Source organism: Cynocephalus volans, chromosome 13 (assembly GCF_027409185.1).
Source record: "Cynocephalus volans isolate mCynVol1 chromosome 13, mCynVol1.pri, whole genome shotgun sequence".
NCBI classification, from domain to species: Eukaryota; Metazoa; Chordata; class Mammalia; order Dermoptera; family Cynocephalidae; genus Cynocephalus; species Cynocephalus volans.
In genome coordinates this window covers 3,766,975-3,785,133 of record NC_084472.1, presented here as the reverse complement: position 1 = coordinate 3,785,133, position 18,159 = coordinate 3,766,975, and the positions used below count along the sequence as shown (strand labels likewise).

The window sequence follows — 18,159 nt, the reverse complement described above, 5'->3', positions numbered from 1 at the left end:
TTTGAATCCCAAATGGGGCACACTCATCACCCTATTTGCATAACAAATCTACAAATATAAAATTTTAAAGGAATGTCCAATGTTACAGTCTGAAAAGGGGGTCCGCTAAAATGACTAAGCTCCAATCTAATTGGAGCTCACTAGACACCACCACGTTCCTACTCTTCCTTCCAAATAAGTAGAATTCTTGCTGGTGTTCAGTGGAACAAATGTCTTTCACTCAGAAAAAATATCCACATTTATACACTGTCACTTCATCTTCAGAATGCTTTCAAGATCACTGCACATCCTCCCACATCTCCCCAGTGCCAAGTGAGTCCCTGAAGCTGAGAAGGGTTAAGTCGACTTGAAGTTCTCCTACTTGTGACAGATGGAGACTTTGTTATTTGGATTCCCCAGCTAGAGTTGCATCCATTAGACACATTTGCCAGAAGAGAATCCATCTACTTTCCATATCTGCTGCTTGGGAAAGGACTGATCAGGTAATGCCCATTAATCTAGCTAAAGTATACCCCAAGATAAAGGAAGTAAACTTTAATTAGAATTTCAAGTGAGAGAAATTAAAGCTCTTGGTCCTCTTGACTGTACTATCCTCACTAGCATTTGACTGCCTTTGACAGACTCTGACTGCCATACTCAAAGGCAACACCCCCATTCAATCAATGAATACACACTGAACATGTACTACGATTCAGACTCTTGGGCACCTCTTATTTTAAAAAGAAAAGTTAAAATTAAAAGCAAACCTGATGGCATCCATGGGTCAGAAGTTGGTTTGGTCAAGGTGTTCACCTGTTCCCAATTGAAGTCATCATCTTCAGCTTGACTATATCCACATGTGCTATATGGCTCATCAAAGAGGCAGCCACCTAACATGTAAGAGAATAAAAAGTAACGTAAATAACAACCAGATCTCTGGAATAAGTTATGATAACTGCAGGAAACTGTACACCTACTTGATGCCAAACTAAATTTGATTTGACCTTTTTTACTCAGGAACTGTGGATCTGACCTGTACCCTTGCTAAGCACTACTGAATATTAACCGTGTCTTGCCCATACTGCTAAGTTGTTGATCTCCAAAGGAAATGCACTGTTGGTAGACGCTAATTGAAAGACATAAGCAAATTTAAAATTCACATTTTCGAAGGGGTTCCAGTCAAGATGGCAGAATAGACTGTCTGTAGCATCACTCTCTCCCATAAATCAACAAATTTACAATTATAAAAATGTAACATCAGGCAAGCTGGGGCCGCTGGAGCTCAAGGGAAGAGGAGGAGAGACCTACAGAGTTTATGATAGTGGGGTAAACCTCGATGAGAGAAAGAAAAAACTGCTCTGAGGGTTTCAGGCTGAGGCCACTTTAAGGCTGGAGCTGATGAGCACATGGAGCAGGAACCAGCAGAAGCCACAGCTGTGCTCTTCTGATGGAGTTACTTGGAGGCAGCAGGGGAGAAAAGAGAGCCTTGGTGGCCCCCAGCACAGCAAGACCACTAATAGGGTTCCCGTGGACCCAGGCAGGAGTGAGGAGCCAGAACAGCTGAAAAAGGGGAGCTATTCAGAGGCCAGGAGCCAGAACAGCTGAAAAAGGGGAGCTATTCAGAGGCCAGAGAGTGATCGCAAGGGACCAGCACAGGGCCCATCCCATGGCAAGTGTTTGGGGCATGGGCAGTGGGGAAGATGGGCCCACCAGGAGAACACTGGGACACAGCAAGGACTGCCAGTCCACCCCAAAATCAATGCAGGACCCACTCAGAGGAGACTGGTGGGAAATGCAGAATTGCATGGGGTGCAGTATGATGAAAAAACTCAGGCCCAGATCAGAGTTTCTACACAGCCCAGGTACACCCAGTCTCTGGAGAGGTGGGAGTACCTATAAGGTCAACCATTAAACTCTGAACTGCACAAAAAGCCTTCCCTAGGGAAACAGCAGCAAAGCAGCAATTTAGCTCAACCACACAGCTCAAGTACGGGTTCCCACAGGAAGCTCCCTCATTTCAGAAGTTAGCAAAGGACAAAAAATTAGTCCCAGCCCAGGCACACCACCAGCACCTTAGGCCCCATGAGGGGACATGAGGCTTGGAGCTACAGACCAGACCCCTGCCCACAACCCCTCACACTGCCAGCGCCTCAGGGTCCACCCAGGGACTCAAGGCATAGAGAAGGAGACTGGACCCTCCTCCCACAAACAGGCATACCACCAGCATTTTGGGGCCCACCTAGGGGCCCGGGACATGTACCCGGGGAACAGACCCCCCTGCCCACAACCAAGGCACACAACCAGCACTTCAGGGCCCTGCCCAGGGGCCTGGAGCATGGAGAAGGGGACTGGGCCCCCTCCCACAACCAGGCACATTGCACCAGCGTGGACCAGACCCCCTCTCCCACAACCAGGCATATCGCGCCAGAGCCTAAGGGCCCACCCGGGGACCCAAGTCATAGAGAAGGGGACCGGACCACCCTCCCACAACCAGGCACACCACACCAGCACCTTGAGGTCTGCTTGGTAACCCAAGGAATGGAGCCGGAATCTGGAACCCCCTCCCACAACCAGGTACACCACGCCAACACCTAGGGGACTGCTTGGTGACCCGAGACATGGAAAAAAGGACGGGATCCCCCTCCCACAACCAGGCACGCCATGCCAGTGCCTTGAGGCCCACCTGGGCACCTGAGTCATGGAGAAGTGGACCAACCACCCTCCCACAACCAGGCACACCACTCCAGCACCTTGGGGCCCAGCCTGGGGGCCTGCGGTATGGAGCCAGGGACAGGACCCTCCCTCCCCCGACCAGGCACACCATGTCAACGCCTTAGGGCCTGCCTGGGGACCCAAGGCATGGAGAAGGGAGCCAGACCATCCTCCCACAACCAGACACACCATGCCAGCACCTCAGGGCCCACCTGGTGACCCAAGACGTGGAGCCAGGGACCAGGCCCCACCCCCCCACATACAGGCACCGCACCAGCAAATCAGGGCCTGCCTGGGGACCCAAGTTCTGGTGCCAGGGACTGGAACCCCCTCCAACAACAAGGCAAAATGCACCAGCACCTCGGGGCCCACCCAGGGACCTGAGGCACGGATAAGTGGACCAGACACCCCCACAACCAGGCACAATGAGCCAGTGCTTTGGAGCCCATCCAGGTACCTGAGGCATGGAGAAGGGGACTAGACACCCTGCCCACAACCAGGCACACTGTGCCAGCACCTTGGGGCTCTGCTTGGGGACCCAGGTATGGAGCTGGGGGCTGGACCCCCCTTCCATAACCAGGCACACTGCACCAGTGCCTCAGGGCCTACCCGGGGTCCTGAGGCTTATATTTGGGGATCAGACACTCCCCACAACCAGGCAGACTGCCAGTACAAAGGAGCATGCCAAAAATATCACCTCCATGTGGGTGGCTCACCACAGCCACCACTATAACCATGGCTGCCACGAAAGTGGTTAGATGCTACAACCACCTCAGAGATGGTCTGCCAGTCACTGGAGTGCACTGACACAAGCAGAGTCACCAGTAGAGACCAAAGAATAGAAGAGGACATCTTTCTCCGCAAAGCCTATTTCAGAGTGACAGAAGAAGCATCTGCTCTATGATAATATTGGGGGACCTGATCACACCTCTCTGCATTGGACAGATCATCTAGGCAACGGATTAACAGAGTAACCATTATTCTTTCAGAAGGAGAGAAGAAATCTAGGGTAATTAGAGGGGGGAGGAACGAGGGTGGGGAGAGACTGGACAAAGGGGCATAAAGAATAATTATGATTTGTAACAATATATATGCTATGAATATTGATTTGATCAACATATCTCAATGTTGAACCCCAATAATTCGTATAATCAATTTTGATTCAATAAAAATTAAAATTAAATACATAAGTAAATAAAATTCATATTTTCCAGATTTATAGGAACTTGGAAAATTGATCTTATGTTCCAAACTTTAAAAGAACTACCTTAAGTGTTCCACGTGTGTTTTCAATAGGAAAAGACAAAAAATATTATAATTTGTCCCAAAAAATAAAAAGAGAAACACTTTCAATACAACACCGGAACAATGGCAGAGGACAAAATTCAGAACAAAACACTGACATAGCTGGCAAACTATTTTTCAAAAAATTATTCTAAATCTAACATAGAAACAGGTTTCACTTGGGACATGTGAGGTCTCAAACTTAAGAGATTCTAAATTTACTTACATCCCATACAAGTTTTAAAGGCAAAAATAAATTCAGGACTAAACATGGTAAACATCTGCTTAATTTTGGTACTAGAAATGAAGCTACTTAAATAAAGAAAAGAAGAATAACAGAAAATGCAGTTTATACATAGCAATTCAGCTGTTCCAGCATCAATAGCATTCAGCACATTGATGATTTTAATTCCCACTGCACATTCTCTTAAATGTCTTCTGATCTTTTTCCCAATGTTTCACATGGGAGAAATGAGTGATTATATTGATCATATTAATTATTATGAAAATTGTAGTATCCATTATATAATGCTATCAATTATATTAATTCAAAATATTAATTATAACTGCTTGCAAATGATGAGAATTAAGGGTCTGGTCATGAAAGCACAAATTTAAGAATAGTATTACATGTCTGCAGTAATGCCTGCAATGTATGCCCTGGTACCAAGAAGATAAGTAAAATAGCCATTGTACCTCCTCAGAGGGACAACAGATGCTAGAGGTCACCTGGCCTGACTTCCATCCAAATGCTCCCAGACGGACAGCCTCTGAACAGATGAGGCACTCAGAATTTTGTCAAGCATCCCCACTTCTTGTAGAAAATTCCCTCTTAAAAAGGCCCAAACTCTGCTTCTTGAAATGTCTATCCATTTATCTTAGCACTATCCTGTAAAGAAAGAGTAGAAAATCTCAGCTCCTGCTCAGGAAAGCTGATTATCTGAAAAGAGCTGTCATATTCTAAGTCTTCACATCTCCAGGCAAAACATGCTTTGCTCCCCTCAATTCCTCCTACTCGAAGGTTTTAGACCCTTCACCATCCTGACAGGTGTTCTCTGGATATTTCTTCAAAAGAACGGCACCAAGTACTGGAGCCAGAAGTCAGCTTGCTACTCCCCGGGATCTTATGCTCTTTTCAACAGTCCAGGCAGAGTGTTGGTCTACTCTGAGCTTCTGTGAGCCCAAAATCCCATTTGTTTTTTTCACACCACTGCCATTGAGTCATTTCTCTTTTGTGACTTTCTGAATTCAAATATGGGGTCTGCCCACCTATCCTTAGCAAATCCCACCTTGTTGTTTTCAGCACATCACCCCAGCTGTAATCCTGATTCTGTCATTCAGGTTTTAGTCATCCCACCTAGATCTGTGTTATCTGCAAATGTGATGAACATGCTTTCTACGGCTGCCTCCAAGTTGTTGATCAAAAAAAAAAAATGTTAAACAAGGTAGAGTCAAGGAATCTTGGACTGTTTTAAATGGTCTCTCCCAGCTTTCTAGCTTTGTCTTAGTCATTAGCTCCAGGCATGACAGTGAAATTAGTGGCCCTGGACACTGTCTTCTGTAACACTTTTAACAGTACTGGTCTCAGGCGAAACATGCCACTGGGAACAGAAAACCCATTATAAAAGATACAGCATTAACTCAATATTAAGCTATGACAATAATTGTTCATTTACAGTTCCCTCTTACTGAGTTTTAACAAGTTCAGAAACAAAATGGATTTGTTTAAAGAGCCTAATACTAACAACTTTCTAATTTGGGGTAGGAAATGTTAGAAGACTATGAAAACATTTATGAGAAATATTTCCCCTTGGTTGCAAATCCTAATTTTGATGTAGAAAACAGCTTCAGCACTGTTAAGCCCAAACAGCAGTAGTGCTAATAATATTCAAAAAGAATGAAATAACCATCAATTTTGACAGAAAAGGGCCCCCCAGTGGAAACATTGATAGCACTCTGATGAAAGTCCTGTAGTGCAATCTTAAACAGTAAGAAATACTGTAGGCATCCACAAAACAATTTAACACTGGTTAAAGATCTGGTTTACAATGACCACTGGCACTGAAGATAGACCCAAACACAAAGGCAAGAGCAGACCTCAAAGACTAGTCAATGTTGGGGCGAGGATACGATATTCCCATTACACCAAGCTGTTTTTGTCCCTTGAAAGGAAACATAAAAATTATAATATGGTTCTTCCTGGACCCATGTATGATTATTGAGCCCCTGGAAAATGACTATAAATTTCCTATTGCCCCAGGATATATCCCCCTGCACACCAATCTTCAGATCCACCACTGGCCTTCATCCAACAGATGTGGGACCTCAAAATAGCAAAGATGGTTTACTGAGCTAAAATAAGGTAAGATTAAAGGAAACAACCTCAGAATTGAAATAACCAATTAAAGAGAGAATGACTAAGCTTCTGATTTTCAAGGCAGCTTTGTGTGGTAGCGAAGCAGATAGATTCCAGGGTCAAACACAGGCACCTCCCATCACTTAGCCCCCCTTAACCCTTTACCTATAAAATGGAGATACCATGAAGCTCATGTGGTATTTCTGATGGTTAAATTAGACATCAAGTGTAAAGTTAGTGTAACGGTATCTGCACTGAAATGAACTCTTAAGAGTTATACATGGTATATATGGTGAGAAGGATTTAAGAACTAGTAATAGCTGATGCTGCTTGAACATGCCCGATACCATTCAAGCAGCATCAGCTATTACTAGTTCTTAAATCCTTCTCACCATATATACCATGTATAACTCTTAAGAGTTCATTTCAGTGCAACAAGTTGGAATATATAATTGAAAATTTCAAAGTGCATTTCATAAGAAGTTGAACAGTTGTGAACATTCATGCAGGTAACACCCCTGCAGGCGCCTCTATTGAACATGGAAGTGCAAAGAACAGGCAGTTGGCTAGGTTTTTCAAGAAAATCTTGGGGTCCAATGAAAAAATATGATAAGAAAGCACAGTACCCTGAAATACAGTGAAAAGAAGCATTTCCAAAAATACAGTCTTCCTGATTTTTAGAATAAGAGACAAATTTTGCCATCATGTACAAGGATGTGGTCAGCAACAGACTTCCCAAGGTTTCTCCAGAACTCTTACTTGAACCAACTTCCAATAGGTCACAGCTGTACCATTTTCCTCTGTCAAATCAAAGTAAATTATTTCTCTTTTGTGGAGGGGAATCAGGACTAAACCAAAAGCCATATATATAGAAGATGAAGGAAGGGTGATACAAGTTTGGTGGGGTGCTGGTGTTCTGCATCATTCATATTCTCTCTCTGTCTCACTCTCTGTCTTTCTCTCTCTCTGTCTCTGTCTCTCTCTCTCTCTCTCTCACACACACACATGCACATGCACACATGCTCACCTGTCTCCATCCTACCTTGAGAAAGACTTCCCTTAGCAATTTTGAATACAACACACAACATGTGCTTGATAAAGAATGAGTTATTATACAAAAGGAAGTGTAAATGGATGTCAAATATCCAGATAATGACAGTAATGATGATGATTTCTGCAAGACATGGCCTGTTCTAAGACATGCAATGCAATACAACAACATAAAAAAAATTAATAATTTTATAAAAGTTTAAGCTGAAAAGCAAGACAAGTAGAGCAAAGAAAAGAGTAAGACAACACCAGGAATGTGGCTAGAACTACACCCACTCACCCCACCAGCAAATAACAAAAAATGTCACCAGGTTCATGCACTAGAATTTACCCACAGATTTCTCTTTGAGCTGTGGGGTAGCCAGTGCAAAGAAGGAAATATGATTGATTACATAATTCACAGTATCTATGAAGTAATAACATTAATACTAAAACTAATAATAGTGACTAACATTTGCTGAGGACTTGTCCAATCCTCACACCAACTCTACAGGTAGATACTATGATCCCCATTTTACAGACACAGAAACCACAGCAAAGAGGGCTACACAGCCTACCCAAAGACTCAAAGCTAGAAGGCACTGAAGTGGAAATTTGAACTCAGACATCCTGTCTTGGGGAGTTCACATTCTGAACACTACATGATAGTATCTTTCTAACTGTGAACCCAGAAGAGATGCAACTACCCCTAATCCTAAATCTAGAGAGATCTTCTCAGAGCCCTGGTAAGAAGCAATGAACATAAGTTAATGAACAGAGCTCACCATAGCATCTGCCAAAACAGAGCAATGGGTTTTAGGAACTATTCAGTAACATTTTAGGATACCATGTCTCCAAACTTCAATTCAACCAACTTGATTTTGTGGGGGCTCAGTGCATTCTAAATTAAAGCAGGAATATCCCTTAAAAGCATCTTTATGAACATTGTTTCTCTCAACAATGCCTTAGTGGGCTGTGATGAGTTTGCATGTTCACTCCCCAAATAAAAATTGCCAATGAGTGGCAATTTTAAAATGCAGACCCATGTGTTTTAGAATTAAGACAAAATAGTTATCCTTGTATCTTTTCATGAACACTGCAGAATTTAAGAACAGATATCTGAAAGCCCATAGGCAGGGTAGGAATTCTGCTCTAAATCAATATTGAGTGTAACTGTATCTTAGTCACTTTGGTATATCCCAGAACTGCTACATGGTAAGCACCCAATAAATGATTTTTAAAATGGTATGGGTAATGAATGTATTCCCCAAAATTCTACACAGAATCTGGCTGTAAGCATTTTTCCTGGAAATTTTAAAATGAAGTATAATGTGATATCCACCTAAACAATGAAAACAATCTTAATATAGCCCCACAAAACACCCAGCCCTATGTTGGTGCATCCCAAGATGAACCAGAGGCAAAATGTGACAAAATCACTGAATATGTGCACTTTCTATTATGGTTGAAAACTGTAAGCCAGTTAAATGTTAATGAAGTCTCCACAAATTATGGCCTTCGATTTAGAAAAGATGAACTTTTTTTTCCTTGGCAATAATTAGATGGCAAGGCTAGTTGTCCATAAAGGTCATTCCTGATTTATGTAAATAAAATATTGTCATTTGCATTTTGGAGGGAATTTATCTTTCTTCCTTCTTTGGAGTAGCAGAGAATGACTCAGTTGATCCAAGAATAGTATGAAATCATTAAAGCATAAGATTTAAAGGAGAAGAAGGCCCACTTTTACCCCAAAGGAAACCTTATAAGATCTTTCACGTGATCCTTCTACATCCTACTGACGCTCCAGGCCTGGAGTGAAGACAAAGGAAAACAAATTGACAAGGATTACAGCCCACAATTTAGAGCAGGATTAACTTTTTTTTTTTTTTTATTTGACCAAGCATGAGATAGGAGGTGCTCAGTTTCTCTGGATTTGGTTTTCAGGACACTTCTCTGAGATTCAAGCCATTCCCCAAGGTTTCAGGCCTCTCCTCTAGGCCCTGCTCTAGAAGAGTTACTGTTGCTAATTGCAACTATTTTTGGCACCAACACAGGGAAAATGAGACCACAAGGGGCAGATTTGTATCACTTCAGTGGCTGAGCATGCCCAGTAAAAAAAGGAGTTATATAACCGCAGCAGCTGAGCGTGCTCAGTAAGGGGAGTTTATCCTTCAAATGACCTTCCACTAAGGGCACTTGGGAGCACTAAATATTTCTAAGTGTTTTTCAGTGATTATGTTGGAATTTAACCAATGAGCATGCTCTAAAACAGACCATTTGAGCATGTGCAAGACTATGTTACATAACGGAACCACCCCCCCCCTTAGTTAAATATTCATTAGAATATATATTAGGATAGCAAAACTATAAAAGTTGAATCCTGGCAAAGGTGGGGCTGCTGCTCACTCTCCCTCTAGAGGCAGCCTGCACTTCACCTGAAGTGTGCCTTTCTTTCTTTTTTGAATGAAACTTGCATTTAGCAGGCTGCTGTTCACTCTGGAGCCAGTCTGCACTTTGTCTGTAAATGTCAATTTCTCACTTTTGTATCAAAATTGCTGCATTTGGTTGCTCGCTTTCCTGGAGCCCACCCACACCTCAATAGGTGTGGTGTGTGTATTTTACTTTTGTGTTAGCCTTATTTCTATGGGGCTGTTGCTCACTCTTTTGGGCCAGCCTACACTTTGTACTAAATGTTAAATGTGCATTTCTTACTTTTGTGTTAAACTTGGTGCAGGCCCTGCTCAGTCTCTGGAACTAGACCACACTCTCTCTGTGAAGCTTATACTTATCTGTTACATTAAATGTGTTTTCACCTTCTACTGTGACTCTGCTCTTGAATTCTTTCCTGTGGTAGAGTCGAGAACCTGATAGAGGATCGGGTGGTTTGAGGCTGGCTACCAGATCTCCTCAGACCCTCTCCTCTGATATCAAGCACATGTATATGCATATTGTACAAACCAAATTTATCTCTACTGAGATACACAATTATTTTTCATTCTGCTCTATTTGATTTTGTAAAAAGGAGGTCTAGATCCACTAAACTGATCTCAGGATCCTTCAAAGGTTCCTATCTGTAGATTTTGGGGTGGGAGCCATTACCTGAGGCTGTTTATTTAGCTTGAAGTTATTAATCAACACTACTGTGTGAGAACACTACTAAGACGGTCAGAGTGAAACCTGTCAGCTACAAAGTTCTCTGGTATTAACAGCTAACATTTGGTGAACATGCACCATGTGCCAGCCAGATTCCCCCATAAGGCAATATGTATATAGTGATTTCACTTACTCCTCACAACCAGTGTAAGATTTTTGTCTCAATATGTCTGATACAAAGAACTTTTTATGTAACAAAAACCATGCAAACATTTACATGTATTATCTCACTTAATTTTGTTAAAAACCCTAGGAGCATTAATATCCTTTGCACCAGTTATTACACCTCTCAGCTCTAAATTCACTTTTCATTGCTTGTTCTAGGAAAATGTATCCGGGCCCTTTAACTACATTTCCTGTCCTGGTGGGCAAGAAGTTTGCTTTGTCAGTCAGTCGTCAGTCAGTCCAGGGGGCCGAAAAGCCCTGCAGGAGGAAGGGGTGGACTTGCTGAGCTCCCTGCAGACTTCTCAGCACATAGTGTAGGGGGCTTTCCAGTGCCTGGCTCCTCCAGCTACAGCAGCCCCACACCCGCCTCCATTGGTCCACCTCCCATGAACAGTTTTGGCCGCCTAGAGGGTGCATTCCCTCCAAGTTCCATTGGTGCAGCCCCACAGTCACTTCCCTTCACCCACTGAGCCACAGCCCTGCCCTGGGTCTCAGCCCTGGAAAGGTCTCCTCCTGGAGCTCTCTCTCTGCCCTGGGGTAGAGGCTGCTCCATGTACGTGCTATTCCTTTATTCTTCAGGGCTCTCGTAAGCTTGTACTAGCCAATCTTTAATATTTCAATCCCCTGTTATAGTTAATTATTCTTTATATTGAATTTCCCCTGTTCAAATTGCTATGTGTTTTCTGTCTCCTGACTGAATCCTGATTGATTCATTCCTGTATTTGCAAATGGCAGTGTAAAGTGGTCAAATATCTAGCCTAAAGTCACAGGGATCTCAGCACAGGGCTGGCAGTTCAACTGAGCGTCCTTAGCTCATGCTCTTTCCAGACTGCACATTTTCACCCTCTTCTATAGCAACAACTTGCAATATTATATACTGATTAAGTGAACTGCACTGTAAGTAAGCGCCTGAAAGCGCTGTTTATAAAAAGCGGTGGAAGACAATCAAATGTTAATTTCACAAATTTATAATATACACATGCATTTTGAATTGTTCTGCCTTTAACAGGTTAAATTGTCTTATATACTCTACCAATCATTCTTCTTATAATTATAGTCCATTTAAAGTTATTTTGTAAAAAGACTGTAATACTCCTTGAGGAGTTTTCTGGAACATTTTTCTCATTTATTCTAAATACAGAATGACCCATTTAAGGCAACCTTTATCAAATGCATAAAGTACTAAATGAGTCTCTCTATACAGAAGGCAGATCAAAAAATAGTGCTAACTATTAATGTTATATGTTCTATCTTCAAAGAATTAATGTTATATATTCTATTTTCCTAAAATACATGAAATCTCAAGTCCTATCTATTTATTTCAAATTTAAAACTATGAAGTTAAATGGCTGTAAAATACACAATTCAAAGGATATACAGAAAGTGAGCCATCATAGGCATAAATTGTCTTAACAGTTAAAAAAAAAAAACCTACACCAACATGGCAGAGCCCCTGCTTCCTTCTTGTAAATCACAGTGACATCTACATTTAATTGCCTGCCAAACAATAAAAGTATATAATGCCTCTTAAACTTTGAGTGTGCCAGTGATGTTTAGTGAATCAGACACTAAGCATTATAGAAATGCTCTTCTACATAATTTAATCTAGCAAGCAGTTTTTACACATTGCACAGACATTTAAATGGCTAATGCTATGCTCTTTTGTAAAAAGTGCTGTTTGCCAATGGATGTATTTTATATAACAAAGGAAATGAGTTGTCTTATTCTGGAAGTTTCTATGGCTTATTACACTTACCACATACTTCATCTCAATCTATTGATTCCTAATTTTTAGAAAGGCTAGATTGCAACAAACAACTGTATTTTTCTTATTGATCTTAAAATCGTGTTTTATTTTTAAATTGGTAATGTTATTTCTATTGCTAAATATTGTACAGATGCAGCCAAATTATTAGGGACTTGACTGTCTCAGTTTTTCCATATACAAATTAGTACCTCATAGTTCCTACGGGATTTAATTAAACCACTTACTTGAATTCTCTGCGTCCATTTGAACCTGCGTGAATATGACTCTGGTACTCTTACGCCCTCCACACCACAATACTGATAACTATAATGTAAAAAATAGTTGTCTGCCTCTAGTATAGAAACATTAGTTAGAAATGAAAACAAAATGATGGAATATCTCCCAGAAATGTCTGGGGGAGAAGCCAAGTGAATCCAGATAGTATTTGTCACCTGATCTCCTGAGTCACTTGTGTGCTGAGTCCCAGACCTGAGCAGTGATTCTCAAAGTGGGTCTCTGGACCAGCAGCATCATCTGGGAACTCGTTAGAAATGCAAATTCTCAGGTTCCACCCTAGACCTACTGAATCAGAACCTTTGGGGCTGAGGCCCAGCTACCGGCACTGTAACAACTCTCCAGGTGATTCTGAAGCCCACTAATGTTTGGTAATCACTGTCCTAGACTAACCTATTTAACCAGAATCTTCTGGGAAGGGAGCAGCTCCAAGAATCTATGGTTTTAAAAAAGGTCCCAGAATAATCTAATCATTGACCTATTTTAGAAAGAGTGCTCTAGAGATCAGCAGTTTCAAATGTTTTTAAGAAGACATCATTTTTTTAGGACAGCACACCATCCTATGTTTATAATATATACATGTAGTAGTCTACATATGCAGTTTATTACAAGAGCACATATAATTGACCTTTTAAAGTATTACTAGAAAACATATATATATATAAATTGAGGTTCAAACATTTTCTTCCATACATCAGTGGATTGTAGTCCTCAAAAAGAGTATGAAGAGGGCTGAGCCCGTGGCGCACTCGGTAGCGTGCTGCGCTAGCAGCGCGGCGACGCTCCCGCCGCCGCGGGTTCAGATCCTATATAAGGATGATCGGTGCACTCCCTGGCTGAGCGCCGGTCACCGGAAAAAAAAAAAAAAAAAAAAAAAAAAAAAAAGAGTATGAAGAAAGCCTTCTGGAGATCACTGCTCTAATTAACTTTTTATTCATACATACCTCTCAGGTGAATAAAGGCAACAGAACAGCACGGATGGATCAAAGTGTGGAGTTCCTTGCTCTAATTTCCTGGGAAGACACCCCTGAGCTGTAACTCTTCTCCTAAGTGGAACTACTCAACAAGAAGAGAAATCCTAGGCAGAAAACGATCCTGGTTACTGGTCAGGGATATCCAGGAAATTAATAAAAAGGTGAATTTCATTTTATGCCCAATAGCACTCCTGCCAGTTCAGTATGACTTACAAATCTATCTGTTGATGATTTTATTAGCATAAAATCATTATCTGGGACAGCGCATAAAATAAACTCCTAAACTCACCAATATGCACTACAGCCAACCCATGTTATTCAGCGTAAAACAGCCAATAATTGTTTATTTTCACCGAATGCTGATTAACCTAAACTCAACTAAATGTACTTCCTTCTATGAACATTTTTTCTACACATCACATTTACTGGGTAGAATCAAATTATAAGGAAACAGTAAATATAATTTCATATATCTTCTTGGCAAAACATTTATTCCAATTTCCTATCATTAGAAAAATGTGTCCTAACATAAAAACAGGTAACTTGTACGGCTAACTATATTTAATTGGGATCAGAGAGAGACCTGTGTACATTAAGTCCTGGATCTGCCAGCTTTGTGTGTCTTGCTCATTGTATGCAAAGGAAATACGTAGCCTTCACATCAAAGGTGCACTTACCTTACATGATTCCAGCAATGAGAAACCAAGAAACCAGTAAAGTACATGCCCCAAATAAGCAGGAACCAAGAAACAAGAAAGATGAACTGCTGCTCCCCTGCCCCCACTAAGTTGGTCTTTGTTCCTTCAACCTTCGTGCCCTTCTTAGTGTGACATCTCACTGTGGTCGCTATAATTCTCACGTTTAAAAAGTCTGCATTTTTATTAAAACATGGCTCCAAAATCCAAATCACCTATCCAATTCTGTGATCAAATAAGGAAACAGTAATCTACTCTAAAGTCAAGGGATGACAGAAAGCTCTGCTGGCCTTACTGAGAAGCAGAATGCTGGTCTTCAATGCACACGTTCCCTACAGGATTTTCAGGGAAAATTTGACCATGGGCAAATCCCTGAGGATTTCTTCCCTATAGAATACATGACTCGTTTGTAATGTCTATGACCTGTCTCCCAGGGAAATAGGAAGATTCACCTTGGCGGTGTGTATGAAAGTGTAGCCACTGTTACAAGATGATGAACATCAAAGAAAGTCACTGATGTTTGGTATGTGCCATCCAAAACAGGAAAACAAAGTAACAGACATTTCTTTACCTGTACTGCCTGTATTGGCTGAGACACCTACTTCTCTGCCCAGCACCATGTGCCCCAAACAACTTCCTAAACGTTTTTCCTTTTGGGCTCCTATTCCCACCATACCACAACCTGGTTTCAGCTCATGTCTCCGCTTGCTGTGACCCATGTCCCTCATATCTAGACTCTGCCCTCTCCATATATCCCCCCCACACAGCAATGTGACCTTTTATAAAATATAAACCTGGAAACGTTCCCTCCCTACTTAAACTATTCATCAGCTCCTCAATGCCTATGGGATATTTTATATGGGATATATGTTGTTTTTCTGATTTGACCTGTTTACCTCTTTATCTTCATTTCTTGTCATTGTTTCCCTTTAATTTTACACTCTAATAATTCCCAACTCTCTGTAGCTTCACCCCCAATGACCAAGCTGCCCATTTGCCACATGTCTGCTCATGCAGTCCCTGCACCTGTTGAATGCTCCCGCTCCGCACCACAAGTCTGGATGGAAAACTCCTGTGAACCCTTCAAATCCCAGCTCAGAGGCCACCTCTCCTAGGGATCTGTTGCTGATATCTTTTCTCAGATAAAATCAATCACTCCTTCCTATGTACCATCAGTGCAAAACATATGGGTCTTCTTGGTGTCCCTGTCATCCTGTGTGGCAATACTCACAGCTTGTCTTCTCTATTGCACTGTGAGTTCCTTGGACCAGGATGATGCTCTGTTCATCTCTCTATCCGCAGTCCTAGAAAGGCGCTTACTATTCATTAAATACCTACTGGATTTAACAGAATTTGGTAAAATTTTTTGTACAAAAAAGGTAAGAACAAAAACCACTTACTGTTCTATCTTTATTAGAAACACTGAATTAAAAATAGCTAATGGACTCTATTCACTGAACACTGGCTACACCAAGGGAAGAAGTCCTGATTCTAGAGTTTCCTTCTTTTTTGATCTGACTCATGGCATCTCCATTCCTCCCTGTCACCCCAACTCTTCTTAACTAGGGACTTAAGTGTCAGGCATTAAGTCAGGCCCTGGGGAGGGAATAGCAGAGGATGAAAAAGAAGTCCTTGCCCCCAAGGAAGATGATTTGTGGACACAAAGGAGTTAAAAAGAAGAAATATGAAAAATATTGTAGGAGCCAAGAGAAAGAACAAAAACTCATCCTGAAGGTCTCCTTTCCCTAAATGGCCCAGATAAGAGGATAACCAGAGAGTCAGCAACTAGATGTAAGATCCTACTAAGATATCCATGGCCTGTTCTAAAAACCTGCATAATAATAGCAGACCTCAAGTCAACAAAAAGTACACAGACTTTATGTGTGTCATACTGGAACTCTGGTTTACAAGACCAGTGCTCTAACCCCTGAGCTATGGAGCCGTCGCCCTGGAACTCTGGTTTAATGTCTCAGTCAGTTCTGCCTGGTTTCATGTTTTAAACATAAAAACACTGTTAATGATTACATATTACATATCATGCAAACTTATGAAACATAAAAATTGTGAACATCTTCAATGTCAAATTTCAATACTTAGGCCATAAAGAAAATATACTTTGAAGAAAAATAATTCATTTTGTAACTTTTAAAATTAGGAAGCTGGATCCCATGCAAAATTCTACAACCTAAGAACAATACTTACATAACACAAAAATTGTGAGTCAGCTTTCCTTCCAGTCATTTTACATGACCAATTAGTTGCTAAAATATAGGGAACTAAGAACATTAACCCTTCTCAAGGTCAACACAGCTGGAGTGTCTCTTTCTAACTAAGGATTTACTCAATATGCTATGTACTTTTTGGCATGTATTACTTTACTACTGACTATATAAAACAGGTGGGCTGAGATGAAAGAGCCACCCAGGACCAAGAAGCAAAAGGTCTGTGTCCCAGACCTGCCCCTGAGTGGTGTGGCTCTGGGCAGAGCACAGGCGGCAGAGCGGAGATAGGCTCAAAAAAATGTACATTTGCCTCCAAAAAGACACAAGGTGAGTCCTAACTCTATCAAGTTAAGAACTTTCCTTATTTATTCACCTTTAAAACCAATTACCTTGTAGAATGTGATAAAGATTAAAAGATTTTGTATGTATGTGTGTTTGTATCATATACATATACAAGAATACTTCAAAAAGTTCAAGGAAAAATAGAATTAAAACATAATGTGAATGCTTCCATGAAATTTTGAAGACCCCTCATGTATTCTACTATCTATCTACCTGCCTACTTACCTAACTACATTCTTACCTACCTATCCACTTACCTACCTATCTAGCAAACAGGTAACTGTCAGCTCCCTTTCCTTTATGGTCCTCAGTTTCCTGTCTATAAAACAGCATGGATGAATTAGATTGTTGGTTTTTCAAACTATTATCCTCAGAACCCTCAGAACATGAAGGTGAGCCCACTGCAGGCCCTCCATCTAAAGCCCTGCATCAACCACGTATATTTAACTTTTATTTACTTTGAATGTTGGGGTTCCATGGGCAACAAAAGAATTGAAGTATAAACAAGTTAATATTTAACAATATTTGACAACTTCAGGTCTAGATTATCTCTAAAGTAATATTTCCATTCTAAGATTACATATTCTATTGCTATTTATTTTCTCTCTTCTCTTAAAGATAATAATTCTTCACCCATGATATAAAGAGTTAAATGTGGTGTTGTGTATCAAGTGTATTGTTGAGAGAAAAGTGATTACAATATAAAAACTAAATTAAAATGTTAAATAATACAAGCAAAAAGAATGGCTGACTTCAATGTTAAAGCAAGAAAGAGAAGGTTTGGGAGGAGATAACGTGGAGGTGGAAGAGACCCTATTGTATTAAGGTTTGTGCTAGGGCTGCCCACGCTCCTGGTCTGTGAAAAGCAAGGAACACAAGGGCAAGGTCAAAGCATCCAGTTTTCTCAACCCTGTGTGTCTGGGCCCCTTTTGGGGTGATTGTTCCCATGCCAGTCAATTCAGAATGATTAAGTCATATTTGCTGAAAGGATCATTTAAGAACACCTAACAATTTCAGTAGGGCTCTCCCCTTAGCATCTGCTTATTAACATCTAAAATTATTTGAATTTTACAATTTTCAGTCTACAATAAAGACACTTGAAACCTAAAACTCAAAGAAACAATAAGAAAATGGATTCATACAACCAGTAATCTAACCACGTCCACCCCATTAAATATTTATTTAGACCTATTGTGTGCAGGCCCAC

General features: G+C 41.1%; 1 protein-coding gene across 4 annotated transcripts in view; it reads right to left on the bottom strand.

Moving 5' to 3' along the window:
* The window catches only part of PTPRM (protein tyrosine phosphatase receptor type M), a 784,215-nt gene that overhangs the window by 597,880 nt on the left and 168,176 nt on the right, over positions 1–18,159 (bottom strand). For all 4 annotated transcript variants that reach the window (XM_063077465.1, XM_063077466.1, XM_063077467.1 and 1 more), the window contains exon 2: positions 747–869. In XM_063077465.1, coding sequence (XP_062933535.1) covers positions 747–869 — 123 coding nt within the window. The remainder of the gene's footprint in view (positions 1–746; positions 870–18,159) is intronic.